This window comes from Columba livia, chromosome 6 (genome assembly GCF_036013475.1).
Source record: "Columba livia isolate bColLiv1 breed racing homer chromosome 6, bColLiv1.pat.W.v2, whole genome shotgun sequence".
Taxonomy (NCBI): domain Eukaryota; kingdom Metazoa; phylum Chordata; class Aves; order Columbiformes; family Columbidae; genus Columba; species Columba livia.
Genome location: NC_088607.1, coordinates 8,848,847 through 8,871,776, shown reverse-complemented (window position 1 = coordinate 8,871,776; position 22,930 = coordinate 8,848,847). Strand labels below are relative to the sequence as shown.

Here is a 22,930-nt window from a genome sequence, read left to right as displayed (position 1 = left end):
GAAGCCAAATCTTCCACAAACACAGATTAAAAGAAGTGACAACCTGGGACACCAGAGAAAGGCAGCACTTTGGCATAAACCGTTCTGCATTTTCTGTATGTGTAGGGTCACGGAGAGTTAGAGCTGGAACATCTTTTTCTGAGCCGTTAGTATACCCTCCTAGCTATGTTCTTTTATCATTAACTAGGTTTCATCTCTCATCTAACCTGGTTGTCTCCCAGACTTTCTGATGCCAAAAATAAACTGAAAGCTTTCATCACTGGTTGAAAAGAAACCATAATTTGAACAGCAGTTTTCCTGACTTCTCTGTTGATCAAAGATGCCTCATGCGAGACTGATGTGATAGAAACAAAATCAAGTTTACCATAACAGTAATTAAAGCAGAATCCTTTTACTGAGTGAAATCCCACAGTCCTTACTCACACAGGACTTACATTGGAGGAAACAGTAGTTAAAATGAGAGCACGTTAGAAACCACTAAGTTGAGGTTTCATGGATAGCAAAGGGAATGGCATGTACTAAAAAAATGTTACAAAAACTGTTTCAGCTTTGCACTTTGGATTAAAACGTGCCCATCTCTATGACAATACACGAACTGTTTGTGCAGTTCCAGAAACAAAATAAACCATCTTTATTAGTAAGGAAGGAGTGAACCAAAACTTCTTATCGTGATGTCCTCGGAAAGTCCCCTGTGATAAGACGGCTCACTTCTCCAAGCTGTCTCCAAAAGGATCACTACTAAGCACCATGCCGCTAAATCACCAAGAAAATGTCTATGCCCGTGGAACACAAAAAAACCCTGTTGGCCTCATCAGTCAACAGCAACATGTACTGCACTTCTCAGCACGCTCCAAAAAGAGCTAAACACAGGTCTAAGGGCTTCACGGAGTCAGAATCTCACGATCTGCTGACTGACTTGCACGTTTCTTCTCTCACCCCCCTCTAAGTTGAAACTGCAAATATCCCACAGGGGAAGAAAATAACCTTATGCCTCACTTTTGAGAACATTCTCTTTGGATGTTTCCTATTTCATGCTCCTGCCCAGAGCACCCCTTGGTCACAGCATCTCTCCCGTGTCTCTCAGGCACCCCCCAGCACAGCAGGGATCCCAGCACCCCTTCTCTGAAGGCAGAGAACATCCTGGTGCCACAAAACACTCTGGCTCATCATACCTTTTTACACATCAGTCTTTTTTAAAATGATGACAACATAGCCTCCTTCCACTTCAAAAACATAGATCTTAGATGAACAAATTAATCATTTTCACCAAGTGTGAAGTGCATGCAATCTTTTCTGGCCATGGCCAAGTAACTCCAAGGCTATGTCATCACACCACAGTTACCACCACAGCTGAGTTTGCTGAGATGGGCCACAGCAAACCATTCGCCACAGCACTGAAGTCAACGCAGGCTGCAAAATCCACACAAGAAACTGGGCAGGTACTCAGGGAGCTCCCATCCAGCACTTGCTTATGCTCCGCACCATCAGCACCACCCTGACTTTAACTCAGTGTGTGCACGTAAACAGCAGACACGGTGTTGTGAATGTGACCGTGTGTCGAGGGTTAAGATTGCGGGATGACAATAAAACCCTGGCAGATGTATTGTTAACCCCCTCTTCCCCCCCCCTCCGCCACTTCCCCCTCCCTCTCCCCTCCTTTTCCACTAAGGAGAGGCAATTGGGAGGAAAAGAAGGACAGAGTGAAGAGAGTTGGAAAAAAATTAAAGATGTTTTACTAATGCTACTAATAAGAATAGAGAAAATAATACAAAATATACAAAACCAATCTTGAAAGTCTCAGCAACTGCAGAGCCGGCACCCGAAGTCCTGGATTAGACTCCGCAGCCAATCGGAGCTGGATTCAGTCTCTCACTAGGCCTCGGTTCGCAGGGACGACTTGCAAGGTCCTCTCCTAATGTCGGCCATAAGGAGAAGGGAAAAGGGCAAAAGGGAAAAGCGAACGAGATCCTCGTGATCTCCCACTTTTATATGAAGTATTCACGTGAATGGGATGTTATACACAGTTGGTCAGTTTCTTGGTCTCTTTCTTCTCGTCGCCCCTCTCGCGAGATGTCCATCCATGCTTATCAATAAGTTTGCATTCCATTGCTAGGTTTACCAAAACATGTGTCTGGTTCTCCAGGAAAATGCAGTTAATATGAAGGCTTTAGCTGACAGGCAAATTCACTGAAAGAGATACTTGTTTTTAACAAAACCAGGACACCGTGTTTCATGGTTTACATGGAACAAACTGACTCACCCAAGTGCTAATTCTGACTTACAAATGGGAAAAGGAGAACCTAAGTCTCCTCCATCACAGGTGTACCTTGCTGAAGCCTTGTTTACAAATTAAAGATTTCCCTACATACCATATGGTACCGGTAAACATACAGAATGTAATGCTCAATAATGTTTACAGTATTGAGACTCTAATTTGAGTATGAGCTTCTAAAAATTAAGTTCTGAAAACATGCCACAATAAGGGCTGAGCATTTAAAAAATGTGTGTCTCACAGAGGTTTTTTACTCCTATTTCTGTGTAAGGTCTAAGAGTTTTCTTTGGGTTTTAATGAAGAACACCTAATTATAAAACCATTGTACCTAAACGGCATATGATAAATAAGGGGCTACTTGCTGGTCTTGGATCTTATCAACCAAAGTCTGCTTTCCAGTGTGTGTTTCTGCCTTTACACTGCAAACCTAAGAAATACTACACCAGTCACATGAACTAACCATGTGTGGTTTTCATTTTACTAACAGATTAGATTAAAAATAATTCAAAATATTCAGTCCGAATCTATTAAAGTAAAAAAAAATCCCCAAAAGATTGTTTTCAGAGACTGCAAAACACATGAGGTTCTGGTGTTCTTCACTAAAAGCAATTTTGCTGGCTTTTCCATCCATAAGCTGATGCTTATTTTCCTTCTGTGCAATTCCTTTCAAAGCCATGCATCTAAAATAGATTCTACCTCATTGTCCCAGTTTCCTCTTGTTGTTGCCATTAGTCTATGCAACTTTTTCCATGCATTCAGGACTAATTTTCATTAATCACAAAAGTTAAACAGCACAGACGAAGCTTTGTTGAGGGGGAAAAAAGATGGGACAAGAGACAAAACTTAAAAAGGAGCAGCTTAAAAGAGATACTACTGATTAAATTGTGCATTTCAGTAACATTTTCTTCTTCCTCATCAAAACAAAAGCTCTACCAGGCCTAAAGATTTGGCTGCAGCTACTGATTCTCATGTACAGACAAGTACAACTTGCAGTGACAATCCAGGTGCTCTGAGCTACTTAAGCCACTAAATTGAGGTTCAAGCCCTATAAGAAGTAACTAGAGAGAAAAAACTTAAGTCTTTACACATGTTTGGAATAATCATTTCACTTCTTGTCTCACCTGTAAAATGAGGAGAAAACCTCCCCCACACCAGTGTTAAGGTGATTTATTTGTCTGGAATGAGAAGGGTTTGATCTACATTTGTTAGAAAACCAAATAGGAAAAGACAAAGATTGTATTATAAAATAAATTCTTAAGCTAAACAATTCTACTACTTTCACTATTGAGTAGGCTTAAAAATGTAATTACCTTCTCTATAACACCCACACTTGCAGCAACAGAGTGACACAGTACAACTTGCTAATATTAGACAGCAATAATATTTCCTTAACACTGGCTTCTGTCAAAATGCAGTGACTTTTGTTATGGCACAAAAAAAGCCTAAAAAGACACCACTATTGATAAACGTCCTATTTCACATGCCTTCTTTTTCCTGAATAAGTTGCCTACTAGACTAAATACAGCTCACGCTAATTCTTTCAACATTTAGAAATTTAGCAAAGATCTTCCTACTGGGCCATAGCAAACACTACCATTTGGGCCTGTTTGCTCTAGCATAACTGAAGATTGTAATAGTTAAAAATAGCCATTTTTCCATTAACGTAGACCTTCATGATAACAAGTAGTTTTGACAGTTTTTAAGCAGTTTGAGATAACGTGCACAAGTAGGTCACAGTTATACTTGGCTTTAGAAAAATGCCTTTCATCCAGGGGATTTACAGCTCTTTGCAAACAAGCCCTTAGGTAAGCAACAATCTTATAAGGCTTCCTCCAACACCCAAAATCAGTCATGTTTGAATCCTAACAGCAACTACTGAACAGCAGCTGAAAGCAGAATATGAAGCTTTTTGCAATCTGCAAAACTGAAAAGCCCGACTGACGTCAACAGCAGCTCTGCACGGATCCCAACAGGCCGCGGAGCCCGGCCTGAGAGCCCTGGGAAGGGCTCCAGCTCGACAGGGAAGTGAAAAGGGATTTTCAAAGTTCGTTTCGGCTCCCAGTTCAATCAAGTCACAAGATTTCCAAAATGATTATTTCTTCAAGCTTCTGGGAATACTCGTTGACGCTCTTGCATCTGGCATGTGGTCAAAACATCTGCTAGAGCTGTACTATGAGGGAAGAGGTGGAAGAACGTTAGAGACCTTACACTTGTGTAACAGCAAGGGGTGAGTGGCAGGCATGAGGGACTGCAACAACCTCCCCTGTGAAGGGTGGAAGAAAACGAAGAATAATCTCAAAAAATTCATCTTAAAGCACAGGTGAGCCATTGGTCCTCACAGCAGCCCCTATGAAAAAGTTAGCTACCGTTTTTTTGTATTTTACAAATAGAGAAGCGTAAAACTCCTCATTCAGAGTTCCACTTGAAGCAAAATTATAGGAATTTGTGTTATCAGTTATACTTTATATATTGACTTACAATCTGTCATAGTGTCATTGACTATATGGGTAGTTTTGGTTGAATAACAACAGGGAACTAGAGCAGAAGAGTTAAAAGGAACGTTCCAAAAGTACAGAGGTACTGCTGGATTTCAGGAGTTTCTTCTGTCATCTCTCGCAGTCAGTTCACTAGACCATGCTGCCTCCTGGAGCAAAAGAGATGAATAGAGAGCTGCACAGATTGAACACTGAGAATATCGTGGTTTTTCTACTACCCCTTGAATATCTTCTGCAGTTTAATAATAAAAACGGCACAGGTGAATGTTTAACTCATTTGCTATTCTTGTTACGTTTGGTATGTAATCAACAAGCAGACAGCTCCAAGTGCCTGATGCATTCAGAATAATAACGACCACCTTTCGGACAGCTAACACAACATAAAATATTAACAATCAATATTCGCTGAGCATGCAAACCCCAATGATACAGTGGTTTTAATAAGACTGCATATGCATGAGGTAATCTGCCTTCATGAAGCAAAGGGCTCCTATCTGACATTTGAACAAAGCCCTGAGCCCATACTGACTCACTTCTTATTTGAGTTATGTTCTTGTGAGTAACCTCATTAAGACCCATCATACCACGTAAGTGTGTAAAAGTAAGTTCATATGTAAGATTTTAAACAGCAGTTACCTTTAAAATGGTTATTAGTAACAATGGTATATACTGCTTTATACACAAATAGCCTTTGGTCAGTACTGAATAACACTATTTACTTGCACAGACATGCTTATTTTCCAAGTAGGTACATTTGTCAAAGCATATATTGATAGAAATTAATATCTTAATCTATTTTATGAATCTTATTCACCACCTCCCTGAAGTCCTACAGACTCTCTCTCACTCTCTCTCTCTCAACAATTAATTACTCTGAAAAAACTAGATGGCAGGGGAGAGGCTGAGAAAGAATTCACCCTTCTACTCCAGGCAGCTCTCCAGCAGAATCTAGCAGGCAAACATCATGTGTTGTGCAGATGAATAGGAACGAGGGATGGTGGGGGGGAGGAAAAGGGAATATGGCCAGTGGAAACCTTCCCTGGCTTCCCATTCTGTACAGTACTGTTGTGGGGAGTCATCTCCAGAGCTGAAATGGCAAAGTTTCTCTGTCGCTTCCTCAAATCTGGGTACCCATTTGAAGACAAGATGTTATAAAGCTTTGCTGGGTTTTCCCCACAAGTACTAATGCAGCCTTAGCACAGCACTGAGGCTAATATTGTTCTTCCAGCGATTGATTCTTTGGAGACCAATATGGTCCATTTCTTTCCTAAAGCAAGGATAATATTGTGCCACGAAGAAGGATGCTGCTCTAACACCATTTATTATTTATATCTGAAATGGGTGTGATGTTTTAGGAATATGGTCCTAACCACAAAATGCTGACAACCTTTCAGCAGTCGCCCGATGCCTTCCATGTGCATGAAGCTCATCTGGATGGCAATAGGAATCCAAGCAAATGAAAGAGCTGGTCCATGCTGAGCACTATTTAATAGATGCAGAAAAATAAAGGGATAAAAAAAAAATGTATCCCTATATTCAGGAGTTTGTTAATTTGTAATACATAATTTTGACAAAGTATTTTTTCAATTTGGAGATAACTCAGGGGTGTTTTGACTTGTCATTATTGTGCAGGTAATTTTCTCTCTTCCTTCAGGGGAAAAAAAAAGAGATGCTTACAAGTATTTCTGCTTTGTTATGACAACGTTCAGAAAACGCTTAACTCTATGCCTCCAGCTCTTTAATTGCTACTAACTATAATAAAAAGAAAATAAAAAACATCACAAAATGAAAGCACCAGTCTTGGGCCACACCTGCATCAGTTTCTCAAATCGGAAGCAGAAGTTTGGGAAGAGGCAGGATCTGCAGTCAGTCTGTTCATCTCCAGCCCAAAATTACCAAATGCACAGTCAGAGCCTATGCACAAAATCATGCACAGGACAAAAGCTATTCAAGTTTAGGCCATTATTAAAACAAATGCAAATTTGGAGTAAAACTTCAAAATATTAATTTCAAGCCGGATGCAAATGTCCACCACCAGAGGTATAATCTGCCGATTGGATTTAGCACCACACCCTGAAGGGACCTCTTGCTTTACAAACGACAGAACAAACGAGATGCCTCAGCAGCGCTCAGCAGACACACCAGCACCAACCAGTTAGTATTTCCTAAGTAGTAATAACCACCGAGTTCTGACCCTAAACCTCTCCCACACCACCATATTCCTTTCTCTGAATACATATGCTCCCGTCACCATCTAAAACGCACCAAACCGCCGCACCACCACCGCTGCCCCCCGCCGCTCCGGGCGCTGGGAAGAGGCGCAGCGGGTCCCCACGCCTCGCCCGGCAGGTGCGGGGGCGCCCTGCCCGGCGGATGCTCTGCGGCGCCCAGCCCCGCTCCGCAGCCCCAGCCGAGCTGCACAATGGCACCGGGGAGGACACGGCCGGTGTGGGGGGGGAACCTCCTCGCCTCCCTCTGCTCCGAAATCGCCCGCGCAACCTCCGCCCAAGCGCAGCGAGCCAGGCATTGCAGCACGACCAGGCGCCCAAGGTCAAGCGCGGTTCCTCCGCCCGCGCCCCAGCCGCTCGCAGGGACGCGGAGCCCGGGGCGGCAGAGACCCACCTCTGGCAGACATGGCTCAGCCGGTCGAGGAGCCGCGGAGCGGCGGCGGCGACAGCGCAGGGACCGCGCCGCCCTGCGCCCTCCGCGGCGGCCGATGCGGGGGGCGGCGGCGCTGGGCTGGGCCGGGCCGGGCGGGTCCGCGCCGCCGCCGCGCTCCCTCCCTGCCCGCCGCGCTGCGGGGCGGCGCCGGAGGCCTCCCTGCGGGGCGGGGATGCGTGGGTGCCGGTGTCCGTGGGTGCCGGTGTCCGTGGGTGCGGGGCCGCGGCGGCTCCCCTGAGGCGTGACTGCGCGGCGGGAGCGGGGGGGGCGCGGAACACGGCGATGGTCGCCGCTGGTTCGGCAACCGGGAAATGTCGCTCGGCGGGGGTGCGGTCCGGGCGGGGATGCGCGGGGGGAGAGCCGCACCAGCAGCAAAAGCACGGCTGGAAAAAGCACCGCCAGACCTTGTGCTCCTTAAAGTGCTCGGGTAGGCGGGTATTCTTCTGAAATCACTGCCAGTGCTGCTCGACAGCAATGCAGCTCGTTTATGATGTGACACTGAAGTCTGTGGCACAACTTGAAATTCACTCACGGAACAGCAACAGAGCAGAGCAGCTATACACCTGTATTTCTGTATGTGAATAGGATATAAACAAAAAACATAGCAATGTTGCCTTAAATTTTGGCGTTAACATACAGAAAAGAGGACTCAGCTTCCTCCAAGCACTTTAATAAAAGCAACCAACTGCAAAGCACCAAAGAAGACCATCAGCAGCTAGCGGACACCCCTCCCCACAGTAGCTGAGCCTCCCATCTAATAAAGCCAAATACTCCCAAGCCACACTAAAAAGAAATCCCCTATGCCACTCATTTATTAGATGCTGGCAAGAGTTAAGCAAAACAATGATCCAGTTCGTCAAGAACAACAGGTTAGAAGGCCACATCAGAATAGTGAAATTAAAACATTAGAGCTGACTCCTATCAATTTCAGAATGAGCAACAATGAACTAAGAAACAGAAAGCGCAATCTGTGATGTTCAGTGAGAAGCCAGCACACAACCTAAGTGACAGGAGAGACTGAATCACACTCCTCCACGCTGCTCTACCATACACTATACATCTTCATACTAGCATGAAGCCTACACAAATCTTCCATCAAAATAACTAATTACCAAAATATTCAAATGTAAGAGAGGTGGCAAAAATCGCATCAATGTGTGTCTGCAGAGCCGAGATGGGTGCTAGTAACAGGTGTTCCCACTGCTATTGGAAGTGCAGCCCAGCCAGTGAATCTGCTCCATCAGAGGATCCCCAGGCAGTGCTTTATGCCCCTCACCTTCCCCATCACCCCCGAGCAGGGAGTGTGTATGTGTAAGAAAGCAGGGAAGTGGCAGCAGAATGGACAGCACACACATGCCTTCGCCTCAGGTGATAAATGAATATGAATAGAAAATGAATAGTATATGAATATAAAAGAAATTAATAGATATGTCTGTTTCTCTGATACTGTGTCCGTGCTCGCACACAGCAAAGACTTATAGTCGCATCCAGCTCTATCTGCCGTGGATTACCTCAGTGTCTCCCACCCTTCGGTTCAATCGTACTCATGCTGTTCTGTTTTCTTGCCCATTGCAAATGTTTCTGAATTCTGCAACAGGAATGAAATAAATCTTAAGTTCTTCCTCTCCTTCCCAACTCCTATGGCATTATCCTTACTTGGTGATCTGACACCCACTTGAAAAACATTTCCTTTCCATCTTCTTTTCTGAAATGAGTAGAATTTTCCACTTGCAAACAACTCAAGTTTTCCTTCTTGTGAAAAAAGTGAAGGTTTTCCTCAGTCAATGCAGTATGACAGCATTTTGTATTTCTAATTGAGTCATTTCCTATGCACTTCCTTCAGTGAGTTCCTAAGTAGCACTATCAAGGGTTCTCCCATGTGGCACTTAAGAGGTGGCTTTAAAAAAGAAAGGCTCAGGAACACGCAGAAATTAGCTTTTTAATTAAGAACTTCCTTTCTTTATACTGCTAGGAAGTAGGAAGGGAAAGATATTTGTAACTTGGGTTTCTATAGAACACAAAGACTTTATTCCATTTATTGTGTAAAGTTTCTAAGGCAGAGAAGTTCAACAGACATGTTAGAGAATGCTAAAAGGGATCAGATACTGCACTCATTTATTAAAAAGAGCTTTTAGCTGCGTTTCTGCTGGAATTGAGGCTGATAGAATTCTATTTTTCTGTCTGTCCATCAAGTCCCCTTCAAGAATCTTCAGATTTGGATATGGAGAATTTCAATTCAAGTGGATTAAAAGGTATGATTCAGAAAGAGTTCTACAACCCTACAAGTTCTGTGGAAATTAGCACAAATATTAGAATAAGGTAAATTAAACGAAGGAGAAAATCTGCAGTGGGAACTCAACAGTTACCATTTCTGGAAGATGTGTCTTTACTAGCTACAAGTACCAGTCAGGCAAACTGCACATGTGCAGCTGAATCAGCTCCTGCAGTTGCTGTCTCAGATGCTGCCAACATGGAAGGGAGCTGAAGAAGGCAAAAAAGGGAGGTACAGAGAATAACCGAGACGTCATTATTACTATTTTACAGATGAAGACCTCAGAAACTTAGACAAAAGATGTTGAGTCAGGTAAGATGGACAAGCCAACCCAAGAGTTCACTGCTGCTTCTGCAAGGGAGGGCCACGTACCCTCCTGTGTGCTCCCTCTTCTTACTCCAGCCCTGCTCCTGCTCCTCTCACTGCAGCACCATCACCACTGGCCTGACTCTCAAGGCTCATTCATTAGCAAAAAGTTGCTCACTTTCTTGCCCTGGGTTTGCTTTCTGCCAGGTAAGGATACTGAAGAACAGAGAAAGAAACCAGAGGCTCAGATAAACACCGGTGCTGACAGAAAGCTAGTGCACAACTGCACAGCCAGGAAGGGGTGATGAGGAACCATTAGAAGGAAAAGAGATGATCCTTTTGAGCAGCAGCAAGCTGGTGAGCTGTTTGATTGACCGAGCCATTTCCTGACTACTTTAAAAGTCCATTAAGGAGAAGTGATTGACACTGGTTTATTTCAGGCATCTACCTGAGGCTTCTGAATTAGTCAACTGGGAAGCAGGATCCTACCTCCTACATTTTCTTACTGACTATACAGACAGACTAGGCTTCAAACTCAGATAGTGGAAAAAAAAAAACACTAACACCATCTTTTAAAGGTATTTGTGCTTTAAGAGATGCAAACAAGCACCTTGGGAATTTTTAGAGACATCAAAACAGATTAATCTATTTTACCAAACAGCAGGTGTTTTCAAATCCCCTATTGGTATTTTCAGATGTCTAAATGCCCTTGAGGAGCGAAGTATGTTGTCCAGGGTCACAGAGGAAATCTATGTCAGAGCAAAGAACAGAAACTGCATCTTTAAAGAAAAGTATCCTAAATATTGGACTGTATTCCCTGTGCAGCACACCTTGCTGTCACTTAGCCACTATGTATATATATAAAAAACTCTTAGAAGAATGATAATGTCCAGATAAGGCACTGAAGGCTGGATTCGTAAGTCTGAAATGTGAAAACATTAATCATTTTTACTGAACTCTTAAGCCAATACATTGTCCCACGCATGATTTGCACAGCAATGTGGGTGAGAATCTCCCACTTTGCTTTTCAGTAGCTTTTGGACCACAACTCACCATGCTATCAGTGTAAAACGTGACAGATATTTCCTTCGTCAAACTTCACATTAGCAAAGGTGTTTATGAATAAAATACCAAAAATAGCAAAGATTATTAATAAACCATAGTCAAAATCTCTCTGCACTCATATACATGGAGAAAGTTTTAGGAATCAGAAGTGAAAATCCACCTGTAGTTGCAATTACAGTAAGATGAACTCTAAGAAGCGTATATGTTCTGCTGTGAACAGTCATGCTTATATGGGATAGAAAGTTTGGAACCAACAAAATTAATTATCTAAATCAACGTGAAAGTGCATCAGTGAGTAACTTGACATCTGATCATAACAGATACTTAGATTCCTTCCCATACTTCTGAAAAACTAACACTACTGATGCTGTCTTAGTTCCTCAAATGCTATTTTCTTTACAATTATTTTCTCCTCTGAACACTGCATTGCAGGGCCCTCTGGCTGAGAAGGATAGAAGTGGACAGGCCTCCCTTCAGAGCACATCAAGATCATTACTTAATTAGCTGGTGGACACAATTTGATCTGAGAGACACAAAGTACTGGCTCTTCTTCAGGAACTGAATGCCTTGTTTCTTGTCATAGTCAGTCCAGACAGCAACCCCTAGTCCCAAACCTGTCACTCACCAGTTTTACAGCTAAGGCACGTGCCTGTGTGTAGACACAACCTCTTAGACAAAATCTGCTTGAAATTCTGGTGACTGTTTCACAAGGACTCAGGACATACTTGTGAAAGAACATGGGCCAAGCAGCCAAAGTCACAGTCCTACAGTCATGGTAACAGTAACTTGGAACCTTGAAAGATTCCCGAAGAGATTTGGAAAAAAGGAAAAATGCTTTTATCCTGTTAGTCTTGCCCAGTACAGTCAGGTACACATATTGTGGATATTTTCCTTCTCTTGACTGTTGACATTTACCAACAAACTTATCTGTTGTGCATGTGAGATATTGAAACCTCAGGTCTAGCTGAGTTTTCTCATGCAATTTTTTCTTTCCATATGTTTAAAAAAAAAAATACCAGGAGGTTTAATTTAGTCAAGCAATTTTTTTTTCCTTTTTGGTCTCCTTTTGACTCTGTTGGATTTTAGGGCTGATGTTCATTCTCTGCAACATTCAGTTGTTTACTTCACAGCCAGTCACGCTGATAGACAGAGATGCCAGCAGATGACTGAGTTCTCCAGCTGAGCACATCGCTGGCGTAAAACACGAGGGCAGGCTGCCCTCTGCGGGCTATGATCTACCACCGGGATGAATTGTTTTGCAACAGCTCATGGAAACTGCATAGTGCTGGTGCAAGATTTCTACGCCTGAACACAGAATTTTGACGTATGCTGTACCTGTAACGCCAAATATAACAATTGGCTTATGGCTGCCTGGTTGTCACTGCCAGAAAGGGCGAAGGAAATGCAGACTGCACGTGTCTGATGCAGCAGTCATGCACCCCAGGTACAAATAACAGCTGGATATGACACCATCTGGGAATTCCCAGAGACCTACAGAGTGGGGAGAACAGCTTCTGAACACAAAAGCAGAGAAAATAAATGGATGGAAATACTTCTCTTGGCAGGTGATCTGCCAGGCAGGAATCAAGGACCGTGCCTTACAGCACCACTCCAAGATCTAATCAGAAACAGGTTCCATTAAATTAGGCGTATTACAAACACAGGGCTGCTTACTTCAGCATTTCACAACGTGAGGACTGAATGTCAACTTAGTCCAAAGCAGCCTGAGGCAAAAAAAAAAAGGGACAAGCAACAAAAACATTTCTGGATGATCCCAGATCTGCTACAGACTTCATTTTCTTCGCTTGTCAGTAGTGCCTCCAGCTCAGTTCCTTAGGGGCTTCATCCAAGTGCAGACGCTCGTTCCTGCAGGGCTGATGACTCAGAAAGAATTACAAAGGATCAAGTTGTACATTTTCTGGAAATGCAGTTTGGCTCAGAGTGCAGCTTCCGAGCATGAAATTCTAATTGGAAGTGTTCAGATGGCTCCCTCTACCCTCATCCACAGGTAAAATAATGCAATGGTGATATACACGGTCACTCTCACCTCTTTGGGAACTACACAAAAATTCAGTCAGTTGTCAAGAAGGGCCAGTCTTTGAATACAAGACCTTTTCTAAATTCACTGGAGTTTAGCTGTTGCAAAGATGCAAATGTCATGTGGGATATGATAGCCACAGGGGTAAGTCAATGTCTTAGTGACATCAAACCAGTCCTGTAGCTTCAAATAACATCATTTGAGAACCAAGTGGGACAAGTGAACTGCTAAGATGATGGGCTGTCATGTGTAGCAACCAAAGCTTTTACAAGCCAAGTAACACACAGCAGTTAACCCCAGAGGTACCACGACTAGTTGGTATACTGATTCATTCCACATAGGATACATACGGTTATTTTTTCCTAAAAATAGCTATGGGGGATTCTCTCTTGCTGCTTTGTGGCTTACAGATGAAATGAGGTCATCTGTGTCATCTGCAAGTGAGAGCAGCTTCCTACCAAGAAGCCATGAATGGAATTCACAGGAGTTAATGGTCACCTTCCTGGTGTAACAAAATACTGAAGAACATCACTGGACATTTGTCATGTAACTGTATGGATAGTGAACATTAGTATTTGGGCCTTTCTAGACAATTGTGCTATCAATAATTTAAAATTAATAATGAAGCCACTACTGAATACCTTGCATCATAAATATTTTATACACTTGCTTCAAAATTAAGACATTTTACAATACCAAAATTTATTCTCAGACACCATGAAAGATTTCAGTCACGCCTCAGGACAAAGAAATATGAAAGGAAACTGTCAAAACCCTAATTTTAAATGTGGAGAACTGCAAAAGAGAGATCTGAAAGTTTCTATACTTGCACAGTAGTAGTGTGCCTGAACTATTTTGCATAACACATATTGACTACCAGGATCAGCTTTTGCTGACGATTAAACAGATTATGTGATGACATTTTAGGGATTAACAGATTATACCCCTAAATCCAAAGATGTAAGTAACAATGAAATCTTATCATGTATTAGAAAACAAATAATGCAGTCAGAGCTGATCTGAAAATGACTTTGAAATCTCTTAGAAGAGTCAAGGCTAAGCATGAAAATTATCCACAGAAATACATTCAGATTCCAGTTGCTGGAATTCCCTCTCTGCAGATACACAGACAAATAATTGAGGAACCCAATTTATAGCAGCTGGACTACTCAATTTTTTTTTCCAAGATTTTGGGGTAAAATACGGTTTTATGTCTATTTATCCCACATTGAGACTCTTGCAGTGTCAATATAGCATCAACCCAGATGTTTATCCTTAATCTCTTTGCTTCAGGCCTCTGCTACCACACAAACAAGTAAAGTTGTAGTCCTGCTAACCTGCAGACTTCAGTGAAATTGGCTAAAATCTCAGTGACCATATTTGTGAGTATTTTATCTGGTTTCAATAACTTATTATATGCTAACACTTGCAGATACCATAAGCAAAAACATTAATATATTTACTTACAGAGGAAAGCTTGGATTATAACACTTCCAATGGAATAGAAACATTTGAGGGAAACATGATGTCTTTGGAAAATAAATAGCTCATTTCACTGACAATATGTACTTCTGACCTCCTCCTGTTCTCATTTACAACCCATTATATACGCTAAAGCAGGGTAGTATGGACAATGTACCTGAAGTACAGACGAAATATCCTGCTGGGAATGCATATTAGTCCATCTAGTTCAGTGTTGTGTCTTCCACAGTAGCAATGAGTGATGGCATAAAAAGACACTTGCAGATGTGACAGGTAAGCAATTAGACAATAAATTAATGACTCAGAAGTTTGTAACCCATCAGAAGACGAATGTCTCTACAGAAGGAACAGATGTGCAGATGTGGAGCAGGATGCACAGACCAGGAAACACCTGAAAATGGGATTTAAAGAAATACTGCATGAGCTGATTACATAGTGCTACTATACAATCAGCAAGGAGGGAGGTGCTGCACACAGCTGAGAGAACAGACAACCAGAAAATTCATGACAGAAAATGGCAGTGAAAAGAAGCACATACAATACTACATATGAGACACTGATTAAATTTGGGAGAAGCATAGTTTGGTCTTCAATCCCACTGTGTGCTCTTCGGTATCCGATGCACAGAATGCTCACTTTCTATTAATAAAGCCCAGAATCAGAAAGGTATTAAGATGATTTTACATGTCTCTTTAGCCCTCCTCAAAAGCAGAGATCATGCTGAGCCACTAACACTTCCTTCTTTATTTCATCCAAGTAGTCACTGAAAACATAGATGTCAATCTGGTTATTATAAACACAATAAATTCCTGTGCAGAATATAAATAGTTGTTATGCATAGCTGTATCAGCAGGTTTTCATTCTAGAGTACAAATGTACCTTCCAAATTCTCACCCTTTCTAAAGCAAAAGTCCAGACTGCAAGAAGTTTTTCTGTAATGCAGACAAATACATCCATTAGGGACTGGCCTGGCGCCATCAATCTACATAGCAGAGAGATTTTCAGATAGAAAGGCTAGCACATTATCTCACTGTCTCACTCCATCTAAATTGATTTAATCTAGACAATTTCATTAATTTGCAAGGAGAAAAGTTAGTTCCCAAAAGCTCTATCAATTAAAACAGCCTCACTTTCAAGCTGTGTCTTAACTCACATTGAAGTGAAACATTCACTGCATGCGCCACCCCAAAAAAAGAACTACCTCCCCAAAAAACCCAAACAAAACCAGCAGAGCTCTGCTCTCAAGAGTATTAAAATAAGGAGTAATGTTTGTGTTTATTTCAGTGGAAGCAACATCAAGCACGAGCAGGTGAAAATGTACTGTTGCATATGACATTGGTAGCCTGTCCATAACCGAGTCACCTCCAGCTGCATCACCTCCAATGAGAACAGGAAATATCCACACAGAACGTAACCTCAGCTCAGTTCTTTTGCACTGAAACTGGTGAAATAATTTTTCCATTGGTTCCCGGGGATCTTCATTAATGGGCTGCCGGTATTTATCTATTAAATTCTAGCTGAGAGAAATACGTTCATACACTTGAGATTACCTTAAAAGAGTATTAAAAGAAAATCTACAACTTTCAACATGTACAAGCACCACCAACTGGATTCTGCAGTATGGCTACAAAATCAAGATCAGTGTATTGGTAAGTAAATGCAGAGTTATTTGCAGAGACTCAATTTGTTTAATAAGCTTAGGGATAGTAATATAATTGTGGTATTTTCTTTGTTTCCTTTACTGCAAGGCATTTCACATTTAGAAGTCCTAATTAGAAGTCACTTTTACAACCAAAAGATGAATTCAAATCACAATGAAATGTTCTGTATTAAAAAAGTGCCTTTATATACATCAGGCACTCTTAGAACAATAAGAGACCCTTAAGTACTAGAAAAGCTTTACCTCACCATCTGTGAAGAGGCGACTTATGATTTCATAAATTGTGAAGTATGCTTAGGAATATTCTCACTGTTATAAAACTGTCTCCTTTTATATTTTCATGATATCTTACTGTTTCTTTATGCATTCCACTGCACAGAGATGAAGAGGCCCAGGCACACCCAAAAGGCATTTTTGCAAAAACAAATGGATTGCAAAGAGCATTTTAAATTACCATGTTCTCTTGGATACCTTAATCAAGCACGCATGCTTTAAATCCACATTTTCTTCAGAAATGATGCAGGCTCCAACACGGTATCTGTGGTGAGAGAATGGGAAGGTGCCTATTAACATGGTAAACACCCTCACATTGATAGCAGTAAAGCTATGCCACTACTCAGCCCATTGCTGACAACATATTTGCATTCAAACGTACAACTTGTTTGTGTTTTTTTACTGAAATCAATACAAACCTTCAATATGAACCATATAAACAGGCTGAATGTAGCTCCTGAACTGTACTTACAGTATAAAAATACTATCGTAAATAAAAATAAATACAAGTATTTACATATAAAAATATACATAAATATTAATAATACTCCTGATGCATTGCTATATATACTATATATAAAACTATATATACTATAGTTTTCTATAGTAGACAACGCTTAAATTCACCTGAAGATGGGTTTGCCTCCTAGAGCACTTAAAAAGCCTAACAGAACTTTTAAAGTTAAATCATAGAAGATAGGCACCTTCCAAATGTAGCATCCGTCCAGTTAATAATTACATAAATGCAGAGATGGTACATGTTTCATCATATGACCACCCACATAGCAAATTTACATTTCCTAAGAACATCTGTAGAACATAACTTAGAGAACCCACAACAAGCAGATTAAAAAATAAAAAACAAACACAAAACCCCAAAACAAATACAAAACCATAATTACCTTATAAATTTATGTTATTTGATATGTCTGGATTTTGGGAAGGAAATAGCTAGCTCTGCTCCTTAGCAACTTCAGCAAAGGTGTCCACATACAACTGGCATTTACTTCCATACAGTACTTGGACTGTGGCTCTTCAAGCCTGCAAAGCACAGGGGTAGTAACAACAGTCAGTACAGCAGAATCATTAGTAAGACTTCATCATAGGATCAAGTCATAGTCAGACTTCCTAGATGACGCAATTTAAAACACAGCAGTTAAGTGGTAGCTTTGTCCTGTCTTTTGATTCGTGTGTCTCTCCTTGCTTCCAGATGTTCATTCATCTCCAAAAATTGATTACAAAGTTTTTCTCCATTAAGTACAACAGATCCTTTTCCCTTCCCCATACTGCTCTGTCACATCCTCAACGTTTCACTCTGCTCCCCCAGTGCCGAATCAATCCTGTTCCCCAACATCCATTTGCACAGCGCCCAAACACTGTCCCATGAATGGCAGCTGTTTCTAAAACATCACAGCGCCCAGGAGCCACATCCTCAACCTCTGCTCAGCCCACCTCCCCTCTGCTTTCCCTGCAGCATGGAAAAATTGGCAGGGATGATTTTTTTCTCTTAGGTACGTGGCTTTGAGGTGAAGTAAATCCCCCTTAGTTTTCTTTCAAAGTTCTGGGGGAAGAACCAGCAGTGGAACAGGTAACATATGCACGGCCACAAGCCCTGTCACGCTGCGGTTCCCTGGGAGCCCCAGGGACACAGCCAGGACCAGGCCAGCAGCAACATTCTGAGTTCACCGCACTTATCACTGCTCTGTAAAGCCAGGTATGTCAACGTGTCCCTGAGGACCGCGCAGTCCCTGCAGACGGTGACACACCCCAAGTGTCCCAGCAAGCAGCCAGACAGGCATTTCGGGCACCCCCGCCGGGCCCGCTCCCCACCCGCCCGTGCGGCCTGTGCAGACACACAGCCCCCGGCCGGAGCCTGACCCCGCAGCGCTGGGCGCCCCTTCCCGGGAGTTGCCCGCAGAGCCGGGGGGTGGCTTGGGGCAGCCCGGCTGCGCCCCACGCTGGGGATCCGGCACAGGGTCCCTGCTCTGGGCAGGCCCGGCACAAGCGGCCCGGTGCGATCGGCAATGCCGGGGGCACGATGAGCGGCGTCACCGCCCGGGCGGGAGGACAGCGTTCCAGGCTTCCCAGGACCCGGGCCCCGGGCCAGGCGGCGCCGGGCAGATTAGGGCGGGCGGGGCCGGGACCTCCCCGCGGGGAGGTGGGTGCGTACGGAGGGTGGCGGCCCCTGCAGGCCGCGGCGGGGCGGACACCCGGAGCCTCGGCAGCCGGCGCCGCAGCCCGGCGGAGTCAGTGCCACGGTGTCCGCCGGCGAGCGAGAGGCAGAGCCGGCGGCCGCCCGCCCGCCCGATCCCCGCGGCCAGGCCCCCGCATGCAGCCCTCACCCTGGAGCGGCGGCGGCGGATCGAGGAGCTCTCGCGGTCCTCCCGGCAGCGGCTGCTGCAGTCGCGGGACAGGATGTTCTCCAAGTTCACCTCCATCCTGCAGCACGCCGTGGAGGCGGTAAGGCCGCCGGCGGGCCCGGCTACGCCGCGCCGGGGATGCGAGCCGGGCCCAGCCGCCGAGCGGGCCCCGCGGGGAGCAGGGGCGCGGAGCGGGCGGCCCGGCCCGGCCCGGTCCCTAAGCGCGGTGCCCCGGGCCTGCCGCCTCCCCCGGGGCTCGCTGCCGGAGCCAGGGGCCTTGCCGAGTGGCGTATCCGCCGGCAGCCGCGGCCCCGCCGATCCCGGCTCTCCCGTGCCGCGGGGAAGGGAGGCGGAGGCCGAGCTGCCCGCACAGGCCGCGGCCAGCGGCGGCCCCGAGCGGTGCCCGCCAAGGGAGCGAGTTGCCCCAGCGCGGGCCGGGGCTGCCGGGAGGGAGGGAGCGGCTGCAGCCGGGGCTCTGCGGCCGGCCCGCGGGAGCAGCCCGGGGCTGTCCCGGCAAAGCTCTTCCAAGCAGGCCCGGAGGCTGCGCGGGGCCTGAGGGCGGCCCTGGCCCGGCCGTGCCGGGCGCCTTCTGCACGGCTACTGAAAAGGGGGGTGAATTCAGCAGACTAATGGCGATTTTCTTCTTGTCGTGGGCAGCAGACAATGGCAGTCGCTGTCTCTGGTGCTTTTGTGTGGTTTGGTCTCTTCCAAACCCATGTTTTCATCCCGGTTTCTTTTTTTATTTTTTTTATTTGGGTGGGGTGGAAGGGGAAGCCGAGAGGACCTGGGGTTGTGTATGTTCGGTCAGGTTTCATCACACAGCCTCACGCTTCTGAGCCCAGGGCTGCCCTGGGGACAGGGAAGCACCAGGGCTTGGTTCTGACGCTGCTGCCATCTCTGTAGGCCGCGTCCAGCTGCCTGCTTATTTATTGCCCGTTTACCGTCTACGCGATTTATTTTTGTTTGCTTTTCGGTGAGGTGGGTCCTGGTGGTAATGTCTGGGCATTCAGCACCTTTCTCAGTAAGCCAGGGCGCCTGTGAGACTGAGTTAGAAGAGGCGTATCTTTGGTTAGGTGCTAAAAACTGGTTGTGGAATACTGCTGGCAGGGAAGGCGCAAAGTGTTGAAGGGAAACGGTTCAAATAGTTGAAAAAAGAGCCTGCATGGCAAATCCTACCTCATGTGAGGGGCACCCTTTGTGCGTCAATGTGTGCTTTGATGCTGCATATACTTGAGGATACACTTGACTTTATTTCTGCCTGTGGTTCTGCAGTCTTCAGCGGGACTGTTCAGGGTTTAAAGTTAAGCATGTATTAATTAATTGCAGGTTCCTAGTTTCCTCTCTTAGTGGTAGAGTGGCAATTGGAAATAAATGTTTTAAGTAATGGTGAAATGACTTACTTGAAAACTCACTATGACCACGTATGAATGCCTTCAATAGACAGTGCTTTCCCTGGAGGAGAAACAAATTAGTGGCTGCCTAACTAAAGAAATCTTATTATAGTGAGATGTGCCACATTTTTGAATAAGAGTGGATGACTAAGAGATGCAGGAGTGAAGGAGAAGTTATTCTTTCAGGCTTACCGATCCAAGATGGCTAATAAAAGTTATTCCTAGAAGAACATTTGGATTAGTGATGTGTACAAAACAAAACAAAGAAACCCAACAAACCCTTCATTTATTTGAGATCCATAAAAAACTTGGAAAAATGAATGAGAATGAGTTGAATGAAAAAGGGGAAGAGTAGAGCTAGTAGGAACTAGATGATCTTTAATAAGAATGGTGATAAAAAACACTCAAAGAGAAATAGAGTTTGATAACATCACTGCAAGTGACAGCTGTCAAACAATATGCTGTATATCCTTGTTCAACTCTGGTGTCCCTTTTAGAATTGCCTCATCCTGCTAACACCACTGTGATGGATCTGCTTATAATAAATACTGCACTAAATTGCATTTGCAGGGTTGTGACAAATACCAAGCACCACATGCTAGGAAAGAAGCATGGAATCACAAAAGCAAGAGGATGTTAAGAATGTTTCTTACTTCAGCTGCGAAGTTTGACCTAGTAACTCAGGCACAGAACTGAGAAATAGAAACTTTTGACCAGTTTGGGGGCTGTATGTGACTTCAGATCATTGTTTCATTCTCTCTTTAACTGAAGTATGCGGGCTGTTTAGCATTTCTACTCTGAAAATGATGGCGTAAATCTGAAAATTGGTGTAAATCATAAATATTAGAGAAGTCCATCATGATATTGCCTGCTGTTTTCAGAACCTAGAGATTTTGGAGTGGAGCAAGTATAGCTCATGCAGCCTCAAGTGGACCCTGTTTCAGCCCTCAATATTAACAACATAACTGGTAACTAAGATACAAATTCTCAAAGATTTTAGGTTTCTACATCCCAGAGGAATTCAGCTGCAGCTGAACAGGTTTCAGCTGAGCTGGACACTTAAATACACTCCAAGTGCCTAGGCTTGGCTTTCACTGGGAGAATGACTTCAAACCAGGATGGTTGGATATCCCTTCTCCCCTCTCCTTTCTCCTGCCTGTCACTTACAAAAATGTTCCTGTCCTGCCTCAGGGCCTCTGGGCCTGCAGACTGAGAGATGTTTTTAAATAATAATAGTTCCAGTGTTACTAGATAATCATTATCTTCCCCTCAATATGCCACCTCTCTGAACTATGACAAGGAGTTCCAAAGGTTGATGGTCTAATACACATGGGAGTATTTTATGAGCTTAATCTTAATGAATCTGTGACAGTTTATATACAGCTTGTCTCCAAGATGTTTGCTTTTTGCTATGCATTTCTGATATACTTTTATCCCAGATGTATTCCAGGAGTGCCACATTCTCAGGAATGTACCAAATGTAGTGCACAATAACAAAGCAGCAAGTTAGACTTCTTTTTTTCTCTTATCTTGTGCTCTTCACTCATATTTCCCTAGACAAAATAGCTTGTCTGTAAAGTGGTCACTCAGTCTTCAAAGGACTTCTGTTTGTGTTTGATTTGGGCTGTCAGGAGATGTTTCATCTTAACAGTGAACTCAAAAGGATGTTTTTGAGCCGTCTACCTTGAGCAGGAAAAATATGATTGTTTTTGTTTTGAATTTTGCAATTTGCTGTCAAACAAGATTATTCTGTCACTCTCTCAGTATCTGGGAGTGAATTTAGATTTTGGTGTCTGTTGCACGTTTTTGGGACCCCTCTCTACCAACCTGTTATTCCACTGTATCTCTTACACTGGTACCTTAAAATGCTCATATGTAGTTTCTTTTCTGTTCATGCTTTGAGGCAAAGCTGAGCTTTGAAAGAAACTGAGTCACTTGCTACAGGTTCTAGTCCAAAATCATTAACTGCATAACTGCTCAGAACAAGATTTATTCTCCTTGAAACCACTTTACTAGATGTAGTGACCTCCCATTACCGATTGCTTTGATATTGTGCTGCTATTAACAAATTACGATGGCAAAATTTAATACATGGCTTGCAAGCATGTGCAGTCTTAATTTTATACTTGAAAGCAGTGACCATTATAAACTCTGTTCATTCCCCAGCTGAAGAAATAACGTAAACGTTCAAGCATTAGTCTTATTTCAGAGTTTCCCTTGGGGCAAACCTTCACACTAGTAAAGTAGTAGGACTGAAGAAAAAAATCAAGCGACTGCTGCAGTTTTCCTTGTTTTAGTCAGGGGACTGTGTATGGACTTCTTCATTTCTGCTTTCTTTTTCTGACCAGACAGTACCTGTTATTCTTTTATACAGTGTTTTCTTTACTTTATGGACTAGTCCAAAAGATATTGCAGGCTATCAACAGCTTGGGTTGTTTCCATTCTTTTTGTAGTGAATTGCACTTCTGAAAAGCATATGTGAAAAATAGGACAATAATTTTTAAATGCACAAGGAATTGCTGTTAAATACTGAATATTTATAGGTTTCTTTGCTCTTGAAATTATTTCCTGCCTAAACACAAATTCTATATACTTCTGAAAACTACGTGGAATTGTATTTTGCAATGAGCAGACTGTAGTTCTGGTCAAAGATCG

General features: G+C 43.6%; 2 protein-coding genes across 3 annotated transcripts in view; one reads left to right on the top strand and one right to left on the bottom strand.

The window, feature by feature from the left end:
- ABLIM1 (actin binding LIM protein 1) overlaps nt 1-7,705 on the bottom strand; it is a 203,529-nt gene extending 195,824 nt beyond the window's left edge. Inside the window, exon 1 of the mRNA XM_065066950.1 lies at nt 7,390-7,705. Coding sequence (XP_064923022.1) covers nt 7,390-7,402 — 13 coding nt within the window. The 5' untranslated portion in view covers nt 7,403-7,705. The remainder of the gene's footprint in view (nt 1-7,389) is intronic.
- Nucleotides 7,706-18,702: 10,997 nt separating this feature from the next.
- FHIP2A (FHF complex subunit HOOK interacting protein 2A) overlaps nt 18,703-22,930 on the top strand; it is a 33,405-nt gene continuing 29,177 nt past the window's right edge. The window contains exon 1 of one of the 2 annotated variants that reach the window (XM_065066939.1): nt 18,703-18,984. In XM_065066939.1, coding sequence (XP_064923011.1) covers nt 18,940-18,984 — 45 coding nt within the window. In that variant the 5' untranslated portion in view covers nt 18,703-18,939. The remainder of the gene's footprint in view (nt 18,985-22,930) is intronic. The other variant, XM_065066940.1, reaches the window with a different exon arrangement.